Here is a 16,067-nt window from a genome sequence, read left to right on the forward strand (position 1 = left end):
GCTGCCTCCAGACATGCTCTTTCCTTTGTCACTTCTGTGTGGCCCAAGGAGCCTTTTATTAATGTTGGGCTGTGTACCTCATGCACCCTGTCTCTGCTCCCATCCCTCTTTTCAGTCTCAGAATTACACCTATCTGAATGGGAGCGGAAGTAGGTAGAGATGGAGGGCACTGGCCAACGTGTCAGAACATTCACTGGGGATACCCATAGACATATCTAGAAACCAAGTCCGTGAAGATGACTGTGTAGAGGTGCCCATCTTAGCATTGTTTACAGTTGTAAAAATTGAAATCAATCTCAGTGTACAGCAGGAAGAGATTAAATGAATTGTGGTACGTAATACAATTGGATATTATACAGTCATTGGAGATGATACATAGCTATATTCATTGACAAGGAAAACATTTTTAAGTGAAAAAAGTAGGTTATAGAATTACATATATGGTCTACATTTATACAAAATTATATGGGAAGGATGTTGATTGAATTGATATCCATGATTGCCTAGAGGGATGGAATTTGCATTATTTAAAAATTTTATGCCATTTTCTGTTGCTTGGAATTTCTGTGTATTGTCATTATAATCATAAAAATTAAAGTGTCTTCATTATGGGAAAACAAGCCAGTGCACCCTTTGAGGCCGACTTTATATGTACATTCTCTGGGAAGCTTTTCTTGATGCACTTTCCATTCCACTCCCAGACTAAAAGGGTAGCCCTACCTCCTGTTAGCTCTTTGTAGCTCATCCTCTTAAACCTCTGGTCTTTCTCACTCTTCTGTGCATTGTTATCTCTGAGATGATCTAATTAGCCTCTGGGGCTCTGAACTCCTTGAGATCACAGACTGTGTTGTTCCTACCGGTCTCCATGTTCTCCACCCACAAAGGCAGCCTCCGGGGTCAATGGCTGCCATTCAGCTCTGGCAGTTATTGTTTTATGAGCCTGTGGGCCCAGATCTTGGGGTTTTTGAAGATATCCAGAAATCAGGCCTGATTTGGGTTTTGATAGGCCTTGCTGCAGTTGGCAGGAATAGTGCTTGAGGTGGGTATCTGCAGGCTGGGAAGTGATAGCCACTTGTCCCATGCTCACTCCAGACAGGACTCCTCCCCTTTCCCCTTGTCTGTTGTGGAAATGCCCCTCTGGCTGTGATGACCAGATCTCTGGAGCAGAAAGCACCCCTTACCCCAAGGCTGCTCAGCCTCCATAGGATGCACTTCGGATCCAGAAAAACCACAGAAAAACTATTCAATCTGAGGACTGTTCCTTCTAGGGATGTGACCATCGTTTCCAAATGACTGCCCCCTCCTAGCTTCAGAGCTCTCAGCTTCCTCTTCCATTCTGAATGGCGGCAGTGATGACCACAGGAGCCCAGCCAGCAGGTCACCAGAAATAATGATAAGGCCCCGGCAGGCCAGGAACCTGTGTGGGGGCAGGGTAATCCCTTCCCACCCCGGAGCCTAAAGATAAGAGCTGTCATGTATTAAACACCTACTCTGTGCCTGTGGGCTTAGAAACATCTCTAATCTAGCATCGGGAACCTCAGGCCTATGTTAAGAGACTGAGGCTTTGAGCCCTAAAGCAGCTCACTCAGGCTCACACCCAGAGCTCAGAGCTAAGACTTGAACCCAATCTGCTTGACCCAGCTTGTCTACCACACCATGTCCCACATGTTCTAGACAGGGATGGACAAGAGGAACCTAGATATTAACCCACGAAGTTGTTCCTAAAGACGTGAATAAAAAAAAAAAAAAAGACCTGAATAAAGCCCCTGGTAGACCTGTTGAGGACATGTTACCCACCTGAGCTTAGAGGCACATGAGCTGCTCTGACCTCTGTGAGATACTCTGTCCCCAGACAAGCATCGTGTGTGGCCCAGTTGGGTGGCAGGAGCAGAAGTTGGAAAACAGGAAAGAAGCTTGGGTGAGTACTGGGGGACCATTGGTGGCAGAGACTAAAACCTCCACTTGTTGACAGACCACAGGCCGCGCTCAGAATTCGGGGGTGGGGGGCGGGAGCAACTCCATTCCAGACGTCAGGGTCTGGGGCCTGGCTTTCCTCTCGGCCTCAGTTCTTGGACTCACAACTCTTCATGACAAACTGCTGTGATCTGAGGGCTCCTGAGCACATCTCCGTTCCCTGAACCCCAGTGCTGAGCAACCCCAGAGGGGCTGATTGTTTGGTCCACTGACATAATCATTCTAAGTAAGGGGTGTTGGGAGTTGTGGCACCAGAAAAAAAATCTCCCTGGGAAGCTGTGCTAAGCCTCTGCTAACTCCCTCCACTCCAGCCATGAGTCACGTCTGAAGCCACCAAGCTGTCCTTGTCACCTGGACAGGGGCGACGGGGATTCCTAGTAGTGGCACTGCTGGCTGGAGCCCCAGTGCTAGAGCCTGCAGGTCCCCTGAGAAGCAGCCCTACCCGGAGGCAAACTTTGTTCTGGGGGGTGTGGCAGGACACACGCAGCAAAGGTGCTCTCCTAACCCAACCAGCTCCAGGGCTCGCTTCCCCTTCTGCGCACCTCCGTTTCCCCATCTGTAAAATGAAGACTGTAGACTCTAAAGTCCAATCTTCAAGACCTAAAGGGATGGTGTTTTTTGGGGGAGGGGTGTTTTATTAATCAAAATTCATAAGCTGTACCTATTAGAGAGGCACTCAGTCATAACTGGGAGGTTGTTAGAATGAACAGGATAGTTGCTGGTTTACACCAAACGCCGCTCCCAGTCATATTACCATTTTTTGGTTGCATAGTATCGACAAAGGAAAATTCTGGTCACCAAGTTAGTGGTTAAAATAGTTCATTTCTAACGCTAACCTTGCAATCTCAGGATACCGAGAGGGGAAGGATAAAGCTTGTGTTGTTTCAAAATTGAATCAACAATGTGTTAGGATGAACCATATGTAATTGCCAATGTCCTACCGTTTTGACCTACAAAAACAGCAAATTCGTATAATTCAGCAAATAATAAGAGCTAACATTTATTTACTGTGTGCCAGGCCCCCGCTGAACACTTTGCAAGCATGAGGTCTCTCAATCCACACCCACCGCTCCGCTGTGTAGATAAGGACCCCGAGCGCGGGGAGCTGTCGGAGCCTGTCCAGTGACCAGGGCCTCCAGGTGGCCGGGTCCCCTGGGGCTCGCCCGCCTCCCCCACGCCTCGCTGCGACCAGGTGCTCCAGGGACAGGAAGAGTCCAGCCTCTGTGCCAGGCCAGCCCCACAGCCCAGGAGCTGTTGGTTTTCTTAGAGGGATTTGCCACCTCGAGGGCAGCCAGTCACCAAGGGCTGCGGGGAGCCAGGGCCCAGCTGGGCCGGGGAGGGGACACCCCCACCCCACGCCCTCGCTGCCCTCTGCTTGGCGGTGACCCTCATCTCGAGGGGCCAGTGTGGGAGTCAAGAGACTGGCCCCCAACCAGGAGCAGCAGCGGCAGCAGCAGGGGAAGTTATGAAAACCACCCTCGCCCTCAGAAAACTGGGGTCAGAGCCCTATTTGCAATTCAGCAGGTCTCTTGGGTGATGCTGATGCCTGTGGAGGCGGGAGAACCACCGCTCCACAATCTGATCTGGAAATACTCCGGCCCAGGCAGTGTGACCAACCAGTGCTTTTAAGCTCCCTTCACTCAGAAACTTGGAAATGAAACTCGTGTGTTAGAGAGTGCTGGAGAAAAGGCTTGTATAGTAAGACTCATTCTAAAACCAGAAGTCACTTTGATGGTCTACACAGACATCATATAGTGTGTGGAACTTAGCTCTGGGTTTATATACTGAGCTGGCCAGTGCTTAAGGGAAACAGAAAATAAGATTTTCCTTTGACCATCGTAAGCGCTATCCTGTATTCCTCTTTACAGGAAAATGTTCTCCAGAACTTGTTTTATCTTCCCCAGAGACATCCAAAAATGTCTCCAGGCCAAGGATCTTGTTTTTCTTCATTTGGATCTTCACTCATATACCATGGAACACTGTGGAATCAGGAGCTGCCGGTTTACTACCAGATGTTTGACAAGCCAGGTGCATCAAATCTACCTGTGTAACTGATGAAAATCCATTGATTTGAGGCTTCTCAGAAACACCTGAAAGTTAAGCAGATAAGATGGACAACGATCTGCAGAGAGGGAGAGAGAGATGTCCAACTCTGAAGGTGGGCAGAGGATCCCCTTTATCCCCTTACCCCCACAGGCCTTCCTCTAACTCCTCTCTCCTGCCTCTCTCTCAGGCCTTCACTCTGTTCCCCAGCCCTTTCCCAACATCCCCTCCATCCAGTCACAGAGGCTTTCAAACAACAAATGTTTTTTGAGTGTCTCTTACATTCTTGGCACCATGGCAGCAACCTCTGACAAGACCAGATCCCTGGCCTGATGGCACTGTGAGAGTCGAGGGCAAAGTTGGAAAAAACAGAGAGACACACAATAAACAGTAACTATGTATTGGAAGACAGGGTGATATGATAGGGTAAGTGGTCAGGAAGGAAGATCTCTTTGAGGAGGGTTTTTTTTTTTTTTTTCCCCTAAAGATTTTATTTATTTATTCATGAAAGACAGAGAGAGAGGCAGAGACACAGGCAGAGGGAGAGGCAGGCTCCCTGCAGGGAGCCCAATGCAGGACTCTATCCCAGGACCCTGAGATCACAACCTGAGCCGAAGGCAGATACTCAACTACTGAGGCACCCAGGCGTCCCATTTTTGAGGAGGTTTTAGGCTACAAATTGGAAATTTTAGGCTAAGCCCACCGGGTAAAGAGGGAAGAGTGTTCCAGAAAGAGAAAACAGCAAGCACAGAGGCCCTGAGGCAGGAGAATGCTTGTGGGGTTTGAAGAACTAGAAGGTCACTGCGGCTGGAGCCTGGTACAGAAGGGGAAGGAGAGGAAATGAGATGAGAGGTGGTAGCCAGGCTGGGTCACTTAGAGCTCTTCAGATTGTGGTGGGGAGAGTGGGTTTTGTTCTCAGGGCAACGGGAAGCCTTCTGAAGTTTTAAAGCAATGCCTTTATGGTGGTCTGTGCTATAGTTAGAGAATGGACCTTGTATGAGAGAGAGAGGCAAGGAAAGACAAGATCCATTCAGAGATGTAGCAGTTTTCTGGGTGGTAGGAACAGGGACAGAGGGGAGTCCTTAGGGTAGATGACCAAGAAGTTTGGAGGCCTGAGGGTCCTGGGAGAGGACTACGTGGTCAGTAGATAAGGAGAACAGGGTTTCTGAGCAACGGGGCTTTAAAGTGCAAGGGAAGAAATGAAACCCCAGCACTTCTGTTCATAGTGGGTCGTTTCCCTTGTGGGAAATTTCAGCTTCCTGATTCTGGGGCTCTTGTGAGATGGATTTTGGGGGAAGAAAGTGTGGGACATAGTATTGGTGAGACCTGCTTGCCCTCTTTGGGTTCATCTTCTCAGCTTCTCTCTGGGAGCAGAGTGGGGTAGGGGATGGAGGGGTGGGGAGAGTTTCTGCTCCAGTTCAGAAGCACCTCTGCACTAGCAGGGGAGGAGGTGAGTCAGTGGTCCTCCAATCAGCAGCTGCTACCCCTAGACAGGTGCTCTGCTGGATGGGACAGCTCCCTTACGGCTGAAGTGCAGGGGCTCACTGGGAGAGCAGAGGGGCGAGAGGGTTCTGGATGAAACCCCGCCCCCATACCCAGAAAGGCCCTGCCCGGAGGGGTGGGCAAGAACAGCCCAGTTCCATCTCCCACAGTCTCTCTTCCCCTGCTCTTGCCCTGTACGCGGCCCCCGCCCACCTCTGGCTCCAGGACAAGCCCACAAGCTGCCATCTTCTAACACCTGCTCTGCCGAGGGCTCACCAGGCATCATCTCAATTTTCAGACGCTCTCCTGAGGGAACCTGTTATCCCAATTCTGCAGGTGCGAACAGGTCTACATGGTTCAGGAAATCCAAGCTATCTGACCCCCAACGCAGAGCCCAGGTCCCTAAACTGCTTCTTCCCGCCAAACTGGACCTGAAGCAGGTTGGAGCTGAAAGGTAAATGAAGGGATGGAAAAAAAAAAAAAGAAAGAAAGAAATGAAGGGGCTTGTGGATGCTGGGCGAGGCGGCCTCAGAGCCAGATGGCCACGCCCTCCCCAGGCGTGGCCGCGCTCCCAGGGTCCAGGTGAAAGGTGGAGGGAAGGGGATGGGGGCAGCCTGTCCCCGGGAAGGCTGAGCGAACGCAAAGAACATCCTTGGTGGTCCCCAGGGCGGGCGCTGAGGTCTGGCCCCCCCCTTCCTGCCCAGCGCCCACCGACCCTAGTCCTCCCTGGGAGCTCGAGAGTGGCCGAGATTTGGGCTCATCTGCGTTCTCAGTAAGTGTCGACGAACGGACGGCGGTCGGCCCAAGGGTCCCCCGGCGGCCCACGAGGCTCCAGGGGCGGAGCTCCACCCCGCCCCCCGCGCGCGGCCTAATCTGCCCCCCGCAGGCCCCGGCGGCGCGAGGGCACGCCCGGGACCCGGCCGGCTGGGGGCGGGGCCCGGGGGCGGGGCCGGCTGGGGGCGGGGCCGGCCGGGGGCGGGGCTGCGGGCCCGCCGGGGTCTGCGGTCCCAGCTGGGAGAGGTCCTGCTGGGAGCCTCGCTCGGAGGGCTTGGGGGCTGGAGCCGGGGTGCGGATGCTGGAGGTTCACATCCCGTCGGTGGGACCCGAGGCCGAGGATCCCAGGCCGAGCCCAGAGAAAGGCCACATGGTGAGCGGGGACACCGGATGGGAAGGGGTGCGGGACCCGCGGGACTGCCCCCGCCAGGCGCAGAGGGGATCCCGCTCCCGGGCTGGGGCCTGTGGGCGCGGCGGGTCAGGCAGCCCTGAGACCGCCCGCCGGGATTGCCGGCTCCGTGCACGGCCGTCGGGCTCACGAGGGGCCGGAGCAGAGGGGCGGGGCCGTCCTCGCGGGGTCGCGAGCGTGCGGGGAGCGTGGGAGGGTGCCCCGAGGTTGGCCTCCGACTGCGGGAGGGCGGGCGCGGGGCCTCCCGCGGGGCCTCACGCGCACCCGGCCGCCCGCCCGCGCCCGCCAGGTGTTCCGGGTGGAGGTGCTGTGCCGCGGGCGCAGGCACACCGTGCAGAGGCGCTACAGCGAGTTCCACGCGCTGCACAAGCGGGTGAGGCTGCGCCGCCGACCGACCGCCCGGCCCCCGCCCGGCCCCCGGGAGACGGACAGACTGGGCCCAGCCTCATCCATTGCCGCCGCAGCCCCGGGAGGGCTCCGGGCCTGGGCACAGACCTCCCTGCGGGCTGCAGGGGCACGCAGAGGAGCAGGGCCAGCCGGTACTGTCGATGCCAGCGCGTGGCCCGCCGGCCCCCGGGCGCCTGGGGGTGGAAGTGGGGGCTGCGGTCTCCTTCGCGGGTCCCAACCGTCACTCACTAGGGTCCGCCCCAGGGTAGAGCCTGCGGGGGGGGGGGGGGCTGGGAGAGACTCTAGGGTGCAGGGAGCTTGAGGGCTCTGTGAGGAGGCTGTGACGGCACCGCCGCAACCTCCCGGCAGATCAAGAAACTGTACAAGGTGCCCGACTTCCCCTCAAAACGCCTGCCTAACTGGAGGGCCAGAGGATTGGAGCAGCGGCGCCAGGGCCTGGAGGCCTATATCCAGGTGTGTGTGGGGCTCAGTCTGTTGCCGCCCAGCCTGCTGGACCAGAGGTGTGGGCCAGGCAGAGGGGTGTGGGGGCAGGGAGTGAAGGGGACCCACATTTTGAACATGCTCTTTACTACCCCAAGCCTCAACTTTCTGAACAGTAATGGGTCCAGAGGCCAACTCTGTGTATGTAGGACGAGAGGAGGGAACACGGAGGCAGGCGGTTCTCATTCCTCAAGGGTGGGAGCCTGTGCTACCCTCAGTGATGAGGATTTAGGTGGGGATCCTCCCCCCCTTCTCCACCCAGCGCTGCCCCATTGCAGAGCAGGTTGGCGTCCTGGGCTTACAACCCACGCAGTCATCCAGGGCCCAGTGCTCAGAAGGCCGCCAGGCTTGGTTCAGTGCTCTCTCTTGAAATTCTTAATCCTTTTGGGAGGGCCTCACATTTCCATTTTGCACTGTACGCTACCCAGCTGGGTCTGATTACAGGTTCCCTCTGATCTCTCCAGGGCGTCGTGTACCTGAACCAGGATGTCCCCAAGGAGTTTCTAGAATTCCTGAATCTTCGGCACTTCCCCACGGACCCTAAGGCCAGCAGCTGGGGGTGAGCTCCTTTGGGGGTCATGGCGAGGCAAGAGAGAGGGGCCCCAGTCTTGGGGAGCAGGAGGTCTCTACAGCAAGCGGGTAAGGAAAGGTTTTAGAGGCCAAGCCCGTTTTCTTCCGTTGGCCAGGCACTAGCCTGGTTCTTCTTTGTGACCTCCCTCATTAGACTTCTTGGCTGGGGTTGAGGGGCTCTTTTCTGGACAGTCTTGGTTTCCCCAGCCACCTCCGGAACTGAGCTGGTTACAAATAGAAGCAGTGGTCCCCTGGGAGGTGAAGCGCTGGGTTTGCCTGTCTCCACCTCTTCCTCGCTCGCGTGCCTCCCCTCACCCCACCCCCCACCCGGACCACAGCTCACAGCGGGTCTCCTCTTTTTCAGAGCCCTGGGGGAGTTCCTGCCAAACGACAGCAGGCAAGTCCAAGCCCCCGCCCCCCTCCTGCTGCCCCCTAGTGGCCAGGTGCCAGGAGGCGGGCCTGCTGCTGCCTGGCATCCCCACCGGCTCAGTTTCTGTTGGTGCCTCCTGAACCCAGTTCCCACTCATTTTCCCCCTTTTGGATGCTTAGTGAGCCCAATCCCTAGTCTCTACCAGACAGGAGACTCCTGGCCCACCTCACCCTCACTGTTCTGGACTCTTCCCTTTTAGCTCGCAGCTGCACCACCAGCCTGTCATCAGCTTCCGCATGGATCCCTACATTTGCAGTCCATCCCCAGGTGAGGGGGTGCCTCTGACCTATAACCCATCTATAGGGCCTAGGTATTAGGGTGGGAGTTGGAGGTGAATGTGCCATTTTCAGTTCAGGACTTGCAGGCAGCATCTCATGCCCACTGCCAGCCTTTGCAGCCACACCTGTCCTGTTGCTCCTGTAGCCTGCTTTGTATTCTCCTTCAAGAAGCAGGCATGAAAAAAAAAAAAAAGCAGCAGCGGGCATGGTCTTCCCTGGTTTCCGCTCCTCACCAGCCTGGCTTTACCAAGCTAATGTGAGCAATGTGACTGGGGAATGCCAAAGCCTCATTTAGGGTGGCCTTAGCAGGGGCTTCTGTTCCTGAGGAGAGGGCTGAGCTTATGGGCTCCGGAGCTCAAGGAACTGCAGACCAGAGGCTAGCGCCCCCTACCTCTTGTCTTCCTTTCCAGTACCCTACCCCTTCCTCCTGTTTTTTCTTCCCTGTCCTACAGAGCCTCTGCCCAACGTGGTGGTGAATGGCGTGCTCCAGGGTCTCTATGGCTTCACCAACAGGCCAGCTAAAGCTCAGCCAGAGGTTCCTTTTCAAACTGCTCCTTTGCCCTGATGCCCTGACCAGCCAAGAGGCCTATGGGTTGCCTGTCAGGACAGGCACGTGCTTCATTCTATGTGCCTCCCGGTCAGAAGAAGCTGCATCCCCCTTGGCCCAGACCCAGGACTTAGGCACCCCAGGTGCCAGGGCACGGACAATGGGGAATAAGGAATAAAGGGAGAAGTCAATTTAGAGGTAGGCTGTGAAAGGTGGAGGCAGATTTTTTCACCTTCACCAGAAGTGGGCGGGGGACACTCAAAGGTTGAGGCTCTGTGTTGGCAAGGGTTAGAAGCTAGAGCAGAGTTGGTATCTGGGGAAAACGAGGACAGCTACCCACCCCTCCACCCCAGGAGTCCCAGAGGCTGGGACAAACTAGAGCAGGTGTTGCAGGCCCAAGAACCCAGCCCACACACTGGTTATAAAAAACCCACCGTTTTTTTTTTTTAATTGGTCAGCATTGGTAGGAGTTTGAGTTTGTTACAAAACCAGACCGCTGGCCTATGGAATGTGAGGGGAGGGGTCCGCTCCGTCAGATGCCAGCACCAGGGCCCCGCAGCACGGTGCCCTGTGGCGGGCCGTCCTCACCCATGGGAAGGCGACAGGGACTCGCAGATGGTGGCTCAAAGGGAAAGCGGTCCCTGGGGCCCTACTCCTTGGCAATGGCGAAGGGCTTCTCCACCTCAATCTTGCCACAGTCTGCGATCGTCACATCCTTCAGGGGCTTGTCCCGGCTGTCTGTTTTCGTGCTCTCCACCTTCCGTACTACCTCCTGGGAAGGGAGGCAGCGGGGTACAGCAAAGTGAGGCAGGAGGGCCACCCCTCAAGGGAGAAAGGCCCCGGAATATGGCTGGGAAGGCTGAGAACCCCATGTGACCAACAGCATGCAACTGTGAGGCAAGCAAAACCCTCATGGAATCCTAGCCAGGGAGAGCCCAGCTCTGAAGGGAGGATGCAAAAGTTTTGATCCTCTGAGCTAAGGCCCAGGGGAAGAGGGTGGCTGGGGACTGGGTACCAAGTATCTTCTCAGGGACGTCATGTTTGGCTGTGTCCTGCTCAACTGGGGGGGGGGGGGGGAGCTGCCAGCAGAGCACCAAGTTGTGACATGGAGGCTCCTGCACCTGCGCAGCCTCAACAGGCCTTGGGGCCGGAAGAATCAAGAACTTGGGGGCAGAGAAATTGGGTAGTTCTGAATATGTACCAGGTCTGTACATATGAACACTGGTGGGAATCTGTGGGTTCCCTTTTGGGAAAGGGGTAAAATATGTGGCATCCTTGCTGTGGGGTGAAAGTTGCCCAGGTTTAGCCCTTGCCCCCCAAACTCACCATGCCTTCCAAAACTTTGCCGAACACCACGTGCTTGCCATCTAGCCAGGCAGTCTTAACTGTCGTGATAAAGAACTGGGAGCCGTTGGTGTCTTTGCCTGCATTGGCCATGCTCACCCAGCCAGGCCCATAGTGTTTCAGCTTGAAGTTCTCATCAGGGAAGCGTTCACCATAGATGCTCTTTCCTGGGAAGAAAGAGTAGGTCAGGGAGCTGGGTTGGCCCAAACCAAGCAGATCTTTGGGGTGAGGATTCCAGGGACTGAACCTGTCTTCGATGCCAGGCTACAGCAGCTTATAAAGACAAAAGCTGTCCCCTTCCTACCCTCTGGTCTAGGAGCCAAACTGTGCTGACAGACCCAGCCTGGCCTTATGCCCCGCTGATTTAGTGAACAGCTCACCTGATTACTTTGAGAATACAGTTTAGTGGATTTTAAATAAGGCGTAGATCAACAGTTACCCTTGGCTATGGCCTGAAAGTTCTGCCACAGAAACTGAGATACTTTGGTATCTGCAGACGCAGACACACAGAGGAGGTAGGAACTCTCCAGAAAAGGAGGACAGCTATAGTTGACCAGTTTTTCTTCGTAACAGCACAGAAGACAGATGAGTAGGGAGAGGCTGCCATTTGGGTTCTGGATAATTAAGAGCCTTTTACCAAAGAACATAAAATAAAAGCTAGTTGTTGATGTGTGTGGTGTGTCTATCTGCGAGGGGTCTGAGTCATTTCAGAGATCCTCACCCTAAGTCTCCAGAGCTGCTTCCAGGAGAAATCCTGCCCCCTTCTTTTTCCCTGTCCCCTCTCGGGAGATTCACACCATGCACATTAGCTACTACGGGCCCCGGAGAAACCCAGTAACAAGTCTCATTTTGTCTTACGCAACACCTTTAGAACTTATTTGTGTATGAAACCCCTTTTCTTCCCCAGTGTACCTATTTTCAGCCTGTGGTTCCAGAGAATGGACCCAGCTTGGGAAGCTGTCCTGGATGGCTGCTCATCAGGGAGGCATTTCTGACTATGCAGCAGGTGGGGAAGGCTAAACCCAAGAATTGCTAGACGCTGGTGGGGGCATCTCAGGGCCAGGCCAGGGAGCAACCCGACCCTCTGCAGAGACTCCTGGCTTGAGTGCTGGCTAAGAGTGTCTCCGAGGAGAGAGACCTCTTTGTAAATCTCCAATGACAGCAGGATTTCAGTTACTGCCACTCTCCAGAAGACCCCACATCTCCATCTTGGGTCCGATCACCTTCCCAACACACATAAGGAGTTCCAAACTCAAATGGAGAACTCTTCATTTTAAGTTCAGTGTATTTCATCATCTTTCCCTCCAGACTTCAGTTAGTCTTTTGGCCTTTCCCTTGCACACTGTCCACGTGGTTCCCACTGCATTATCTATCTAGGTATCTAGAGAGCATCTGCCACTCTCACTGCAGAAACAACTAATGCTCAGAGTAGGAACAGTGCCTGCCAGACAACCGTCACGAGCATTTTATACATACGAAAACTGCCACATGATCTTCCCTCAGACCCCTCTGCGCCTGGGTCTTCCTCCCATTCCAGTCCTCCGTGGATCCTCCCTCCACATAGGACAAAGCCCAGGTTCCCAGGTCTAGCCAGAGCCTACCTCTCTCGGCCCGCAGTGTGGTGGGTGCTCTCCCTCCACCTACAGACCCCACCTTCAGCCACGCTCCTGCCACAGAACAGAGCTGTGTTCACCTTAGTCCTGCCTCTTTGCCCAAATTCTCCTGGGCCAGAACCTTGCTCAAATCTTCCCTCACATTCACAAGGCCACTTCCTGATCAGCTTGGCCCGAAAGGACTCTTCTGCTTGCTGGCACCTCCACAGTGGCAGACGTACCATATGCCAGGCACCTACCATGCAGCACCCCAACTCCTCCCACTCTTACTCTATACAGGGGGAAACAGATACTGAGAGGACTCACTTGCCTGAGGTCACAAAGCACAGAGATGGCAGGTTTGCCCACTGTGTCTGACCCCGTGCACACAGTGCTAGTTCTATTATGTCTGCTCTGTCTCTCTCGGGTATTACTGCCAAAGGCCATCACCTATGTTCTGTACTGCTCTATAGCTTTCATGTGGTCTTCCTCTGGTTCCTCCCACCCTCAGGGTAAACAACCCAAGGACAGCCTGACCCAGAATCGTGACCCAGGTGTTTCACTTAGCCTCCCCATCCCCCAGGGGGTACCTCAAGAAAAGTCACCAAGGCTGTAGGCCCTGAGCAGGAGGCCTGCCAGCTGGGTGAGAGCCACATGACCCCTCACCACTCTCCTCTCCTTTGTCCTGGGGTCCCTATACAAGGAAAGATGCAGCCAGTCCGCATGTGGGTGCCAGTCCTGACCCCAGTGGAACTGGGTGAGCAGGAAGCCCGGTCTGCCCAACACGGCCCACACCTCCCAGCCTGGAGGCTGCACTAACAGACCCTTCTGCCCAGGGGACCTGAGGTTACCTCCAGTGCCATCTCCTCGGGTAAAGTCTCCACCCTGGATCATGAAGTCCTTGATCACACGATGGAATTTGCTGTCTTTGTAGCCAAATCCTTTCTAGAAAAGAGAATGAGAAGGTGAGAGGTGGCATGAGGCACCATGCAGATATTATGTATCTGCAGATATAAGCTCCCTGCAGGAGCCCAGTCCCTAGCTCCTGCTCACAGAAGAGACACTACTGCTGACCAGATCTCTCATTCCACATGCTACTGAGTGAGCAGTTACTGCAGGCCAGGCAGGGAGCCCACAGGCCCAGGAAAGGCTAAGACTGCACATTATCTTTATACAATTCTACTTCACATGCCTCCACCTTTCCCCACTTATGCTTTTCTCGTTTTCTCTTCATAAGAACAGATGTTGGGGAGCCCGGGTGGCTCAGCGGTTTAGCGCCGTCTTCAGCCCAGGGCCTGATCCTGGAGACCTGGGATCAAGTCCCACGTCAGGCTCCCTGCATGGAGCCTGCTTCTCCCTCTGCCTCTCTCTCTCTCTCATGAGAAAATAAATAACAATCTAAAAACAAAAAACAAAAAAAAACCCAGATGTTGGGGCGCCTGGGTGCATCTGCCTTTGGCTCAGGTCACCATCTCAGGGTCCTGGGATTGATCCCCTGCTCAGTGGGAGCCTGCTTCTCCCCTGCCTCTGTGTGCTCGCTTGCTCTCTCAAATAAAATCTTAAAAAAAACTAAACAAAGGAATGCAAGAAAGCAGACCAAAAACCAATAAAAAGTTACCTGCTGAGTCACTGCAAAGTTGGAATACAGGGTTATTTTTTTCTTTGATAATTTTTTATTCTAATTCCAGTGCAGTTAACATACAGTGTTATATTAGTTTCACAATATAGTGATTCAACAATTCTAACGTTACCCAGTGCTCCTCATGGTAAGTGTGCTCTTAATCCCCTTCACCTGTTCACCCCATCCCCAGCCCTCCCCTCTGGCAACCACCAGTTTGTTCTCTAGAGTTAAGAGGAATACAAAGTTTCTTAAGCAGGGCACTCCTGTTTCTTTAAAGTCTGCGGAGCTCTGGGCCCCTTAGCTTTAAGAGAAAGTTCTGGTGCATAGGCCACAAACTAGTTTGCTAGTAATCAAGTTTCCTTGATTACTGCAATGTCTTAAAGATGAAAAATTTTCTCCAAAAAAACCTCACCACACATATTTCTGGATTTTGTTTAAAAACCCTCAAAGAGGGCAGCCCGGGTGGCTCAGTGGTTTAGCGCTGCCTTTCGCCCAGGGCGTGATCCTGGCGTCCCGGGATCAAGTCCCGCGTCAGGCTCCCTGCATGGAGCCTGCTTTTTCCTCTGCCTGTGTCTCTGCCTCTCTCTCTCTCTGTGTCTCTCATGAATAAATAAATAAAACCTTAAAAAAAAAAAAAAAAAGAAACACCTCGAAGAAATGGTGATAGCAGGTTCTCAGAGCTGCGGGTCGGCGGGGGGCTGGTACTCTGCGAGCGCCAAGCTAGAGATGGGCCACGCTCTGCACTTGAGTTTGCTGCCAGCCCTGCTCGCCAGCTTCACTTCAGGGGCCTCCGAATACCTCTGCCCTCGCCACTTACCTCCCCGGTGGCTAAGGCCACAAAATTATCCACTGTTTTTGGAACAGTCTTTCCAAAGAGACCGATGACCACCCGGCCTATATCTTCATCTCCAATTCGAAGGTCGAAGTACACCTGAGGAAGAAGACCATTTCAAACTCTGCCTTTTTTACAGGGGTCCTGCCAGGGAAGGGAGGGCCCGGGAAGGTGCCAAGACGGCAGAGAGCTGGGCCCTGTTTTGAGAGCAAAGGTTCCGAAGCTGCTTTCGGTGGTGACCAGAGAAACCCTACGAGAATCTAATGAAGGCTCCAGACCCTCTTCCCAGAAAACGTTTGTCTGCACTTCCTTTAGACTACAGGGTAGCAAACGACCTTTAGTCTAAATAAATCATGAGCGCAGATTCTAGAAGTGGGCACCCCCAAACCGTAAGGAGGGCAGTCTAAACCCGTCATGCAAGTTCCAAGGGGACAGCTGTGCTTTGTAATTAGTTGGAAGCGGGTAAAATCTGGCCCAAGTGAAGATGCACAGTTTGCCACACGTGAGGCTTCGCCGCCTCCCCAGAGGCTGGACGGCGTCGGCGACAGAGACCGCCCCGAGGCGGACAGTGTCAGCCCGCTCCGGCTCACGGCGGGGGGGCCGGGCATTCTCCGGGCGGACGGAGAGGGCTGCCCGGACGCCGCGAGGCCGCCGCGGGGAGCCGGGGACGAGCCGAGCCCCGGGGCCTAAGTGCCTCGCACCCCGGCGCCCAGCGGCGCCCAGCGGCGCCCAGGCCCGAGCGCGGGCAACGGGGGGTGGGCCTCGCCGGGCAGGTCGGGGAGGGGAGCGCGGACCTTGACGGTGACTTTGGGCCCCTTCTTCTTCTCGTCGGCCGTGGAGGGGCCTGGCAACAGCAAGAAGAAGACGGAGCCCACGACGAGGGCGGCGGCGAAGAGAACCTTCATGTTCCGCTCGGAGAGGCGCAGCATCCACCGGCCGACGAGAGCGCGGCCCCGGCAGCCGAGCGCCGGAAGAGGGTGGGGCCGCGTCGGCGTGGGTCCCGGCGGCACCACCGAGCGCGGCTGCGGGGGGGGCCGGGGCTCCTGCGCGCCTCCTGGCGGGCGGCGGCCCCCGCGTCCCCCCTCCGGGTCGGCGCCGGGTGGTAGGTCCCCGCGGGGGGCGGGGCTCGGCCTGCCGTCCGGGCCGGCGGCGACGCGGGCTCGCGGGGGGCTGCCACGTTACGGCGGCCTCATTGGCTCCCCGGCTCGCCCACGGCCCCCGCCAGGCGGCGGCTCACGCACGGCGGCGCCGCCCGCAGAGCGCGCGGATTGGGTCCCCGCCGG

At 55.3% G+C, this 16,067-nt stretch overlaps 2 protein-coding genes and 1 long non-coding RNA gene across 12 annotated transcripts; 2 read left to right on the top strand and 1 right to left on the bottom strand.

Moving 5' to 3' along the window:
* The first annotated feature begins 1,404 nt into the window (after positions 1 to 1,404).
* LOC140623085 (uncharacterized) lies at positions 1,405 to 6,398 on the top strand. 5 transcript variants are annotated; one of them, XR_012022754.1, is made up of 4 exons: positions 1,405 to 1,918; positions 3,843 to 4,132; positions 5,836 to 5,953; positions 6,204 to 6,398. It is a non-coding gene; the product is annotated as an uncharacterized lncRNA (long non-coding RNA). The 5 variants fall into 5 exon arrangements; XR_012022757.1 differs by having other exon boundaries at positions 1,409 to 1,918; positions 3,879 to 4,132; XR_012022756.1 differs by lacking the exon at positions 1,405 to 1,918 and adding an exon at positions 3,219 to 3,672.
* Positions 6,399 to 6,483: 85 nt separating this feature from the next.
* Positions 6,484 to 11,407, top strand: SNX22 (sorting nexin 22). 6 transcript variants are annotated; one of them, XM_072809054.1, is made up of 7 exons: positions 6,489 to 6,646; positions 6,972 to 7,055; positions 7,439 to 7,543; positions 8,035 to 8,129; positions 8,505 to 8,537; positions 8,770 to 8,837; positions 9,259 to 11,407. In XM_072809054.1, exons 1-7 carry the CDS (start codon positions 6,572 to 6,574, stop codon positions 9,411 to 9,413), a joined length of 615 nt encoding a protein of 204 aa, XP_072665155.1. In that variant the 5' UTR covers positions 6,489 to 6,571; the 3' UTR covers positions 9,414 to 11,407. The 6 variants fall into 6 exon arrangements, with proteins under 6 accessions (XP_072665156.1, XP_072665155.1, XP_072665158.1 ...); XM_072809056.1 differs by having other exon boundaries at positions 6,491 to 6,646; positions 9,301 to 11,407; XM_072809055.1 differs by lacking the exon at positions 8,505 to 8,537 and having other exon boundaries at positions 6,484 to 6,646.
* On the bottom strand, positions 9,815 to 15,808 carry PPIB (peptidylprolyl isomerase B). Its single transcript, XM_072809053.1, has 5 exons — positions 15,579 to 15,808; positions 14,770 to 14,883; positions 13,183 to 13,276; positions 10,722 to 10,906; positions 9,815 to 10,167 (listed from the first exon to the last, which is right to left on the bottom strand). Exons 1-5 carry the CDS (start codon positions 15,711 to 15,713, stop codon positions 10,045 to 10,047), a joined length of 651 nt encoding a protein of 216 aa, XP_072665154.1. The 5' UTR covers positions 15,714 to 15,808; the 3' UTR covers positions 9,815 to 10,044.
* Between the last annotated feature and the right edge of the window lie 259 nt (positions 15,809 to 16,067).

Source organism: Canis lupus, chromosome 32 (assembly GCF_048164855.1).
Source record: "Canis lupus baileyi chromosome 32, mCanLup2.hap1, whole genome shotgun sequence".
NCBI lineage: Eukaryota > Metazoa > Chordata > Mammalia > Carnivora > Canidae > Canis > Canis lupus.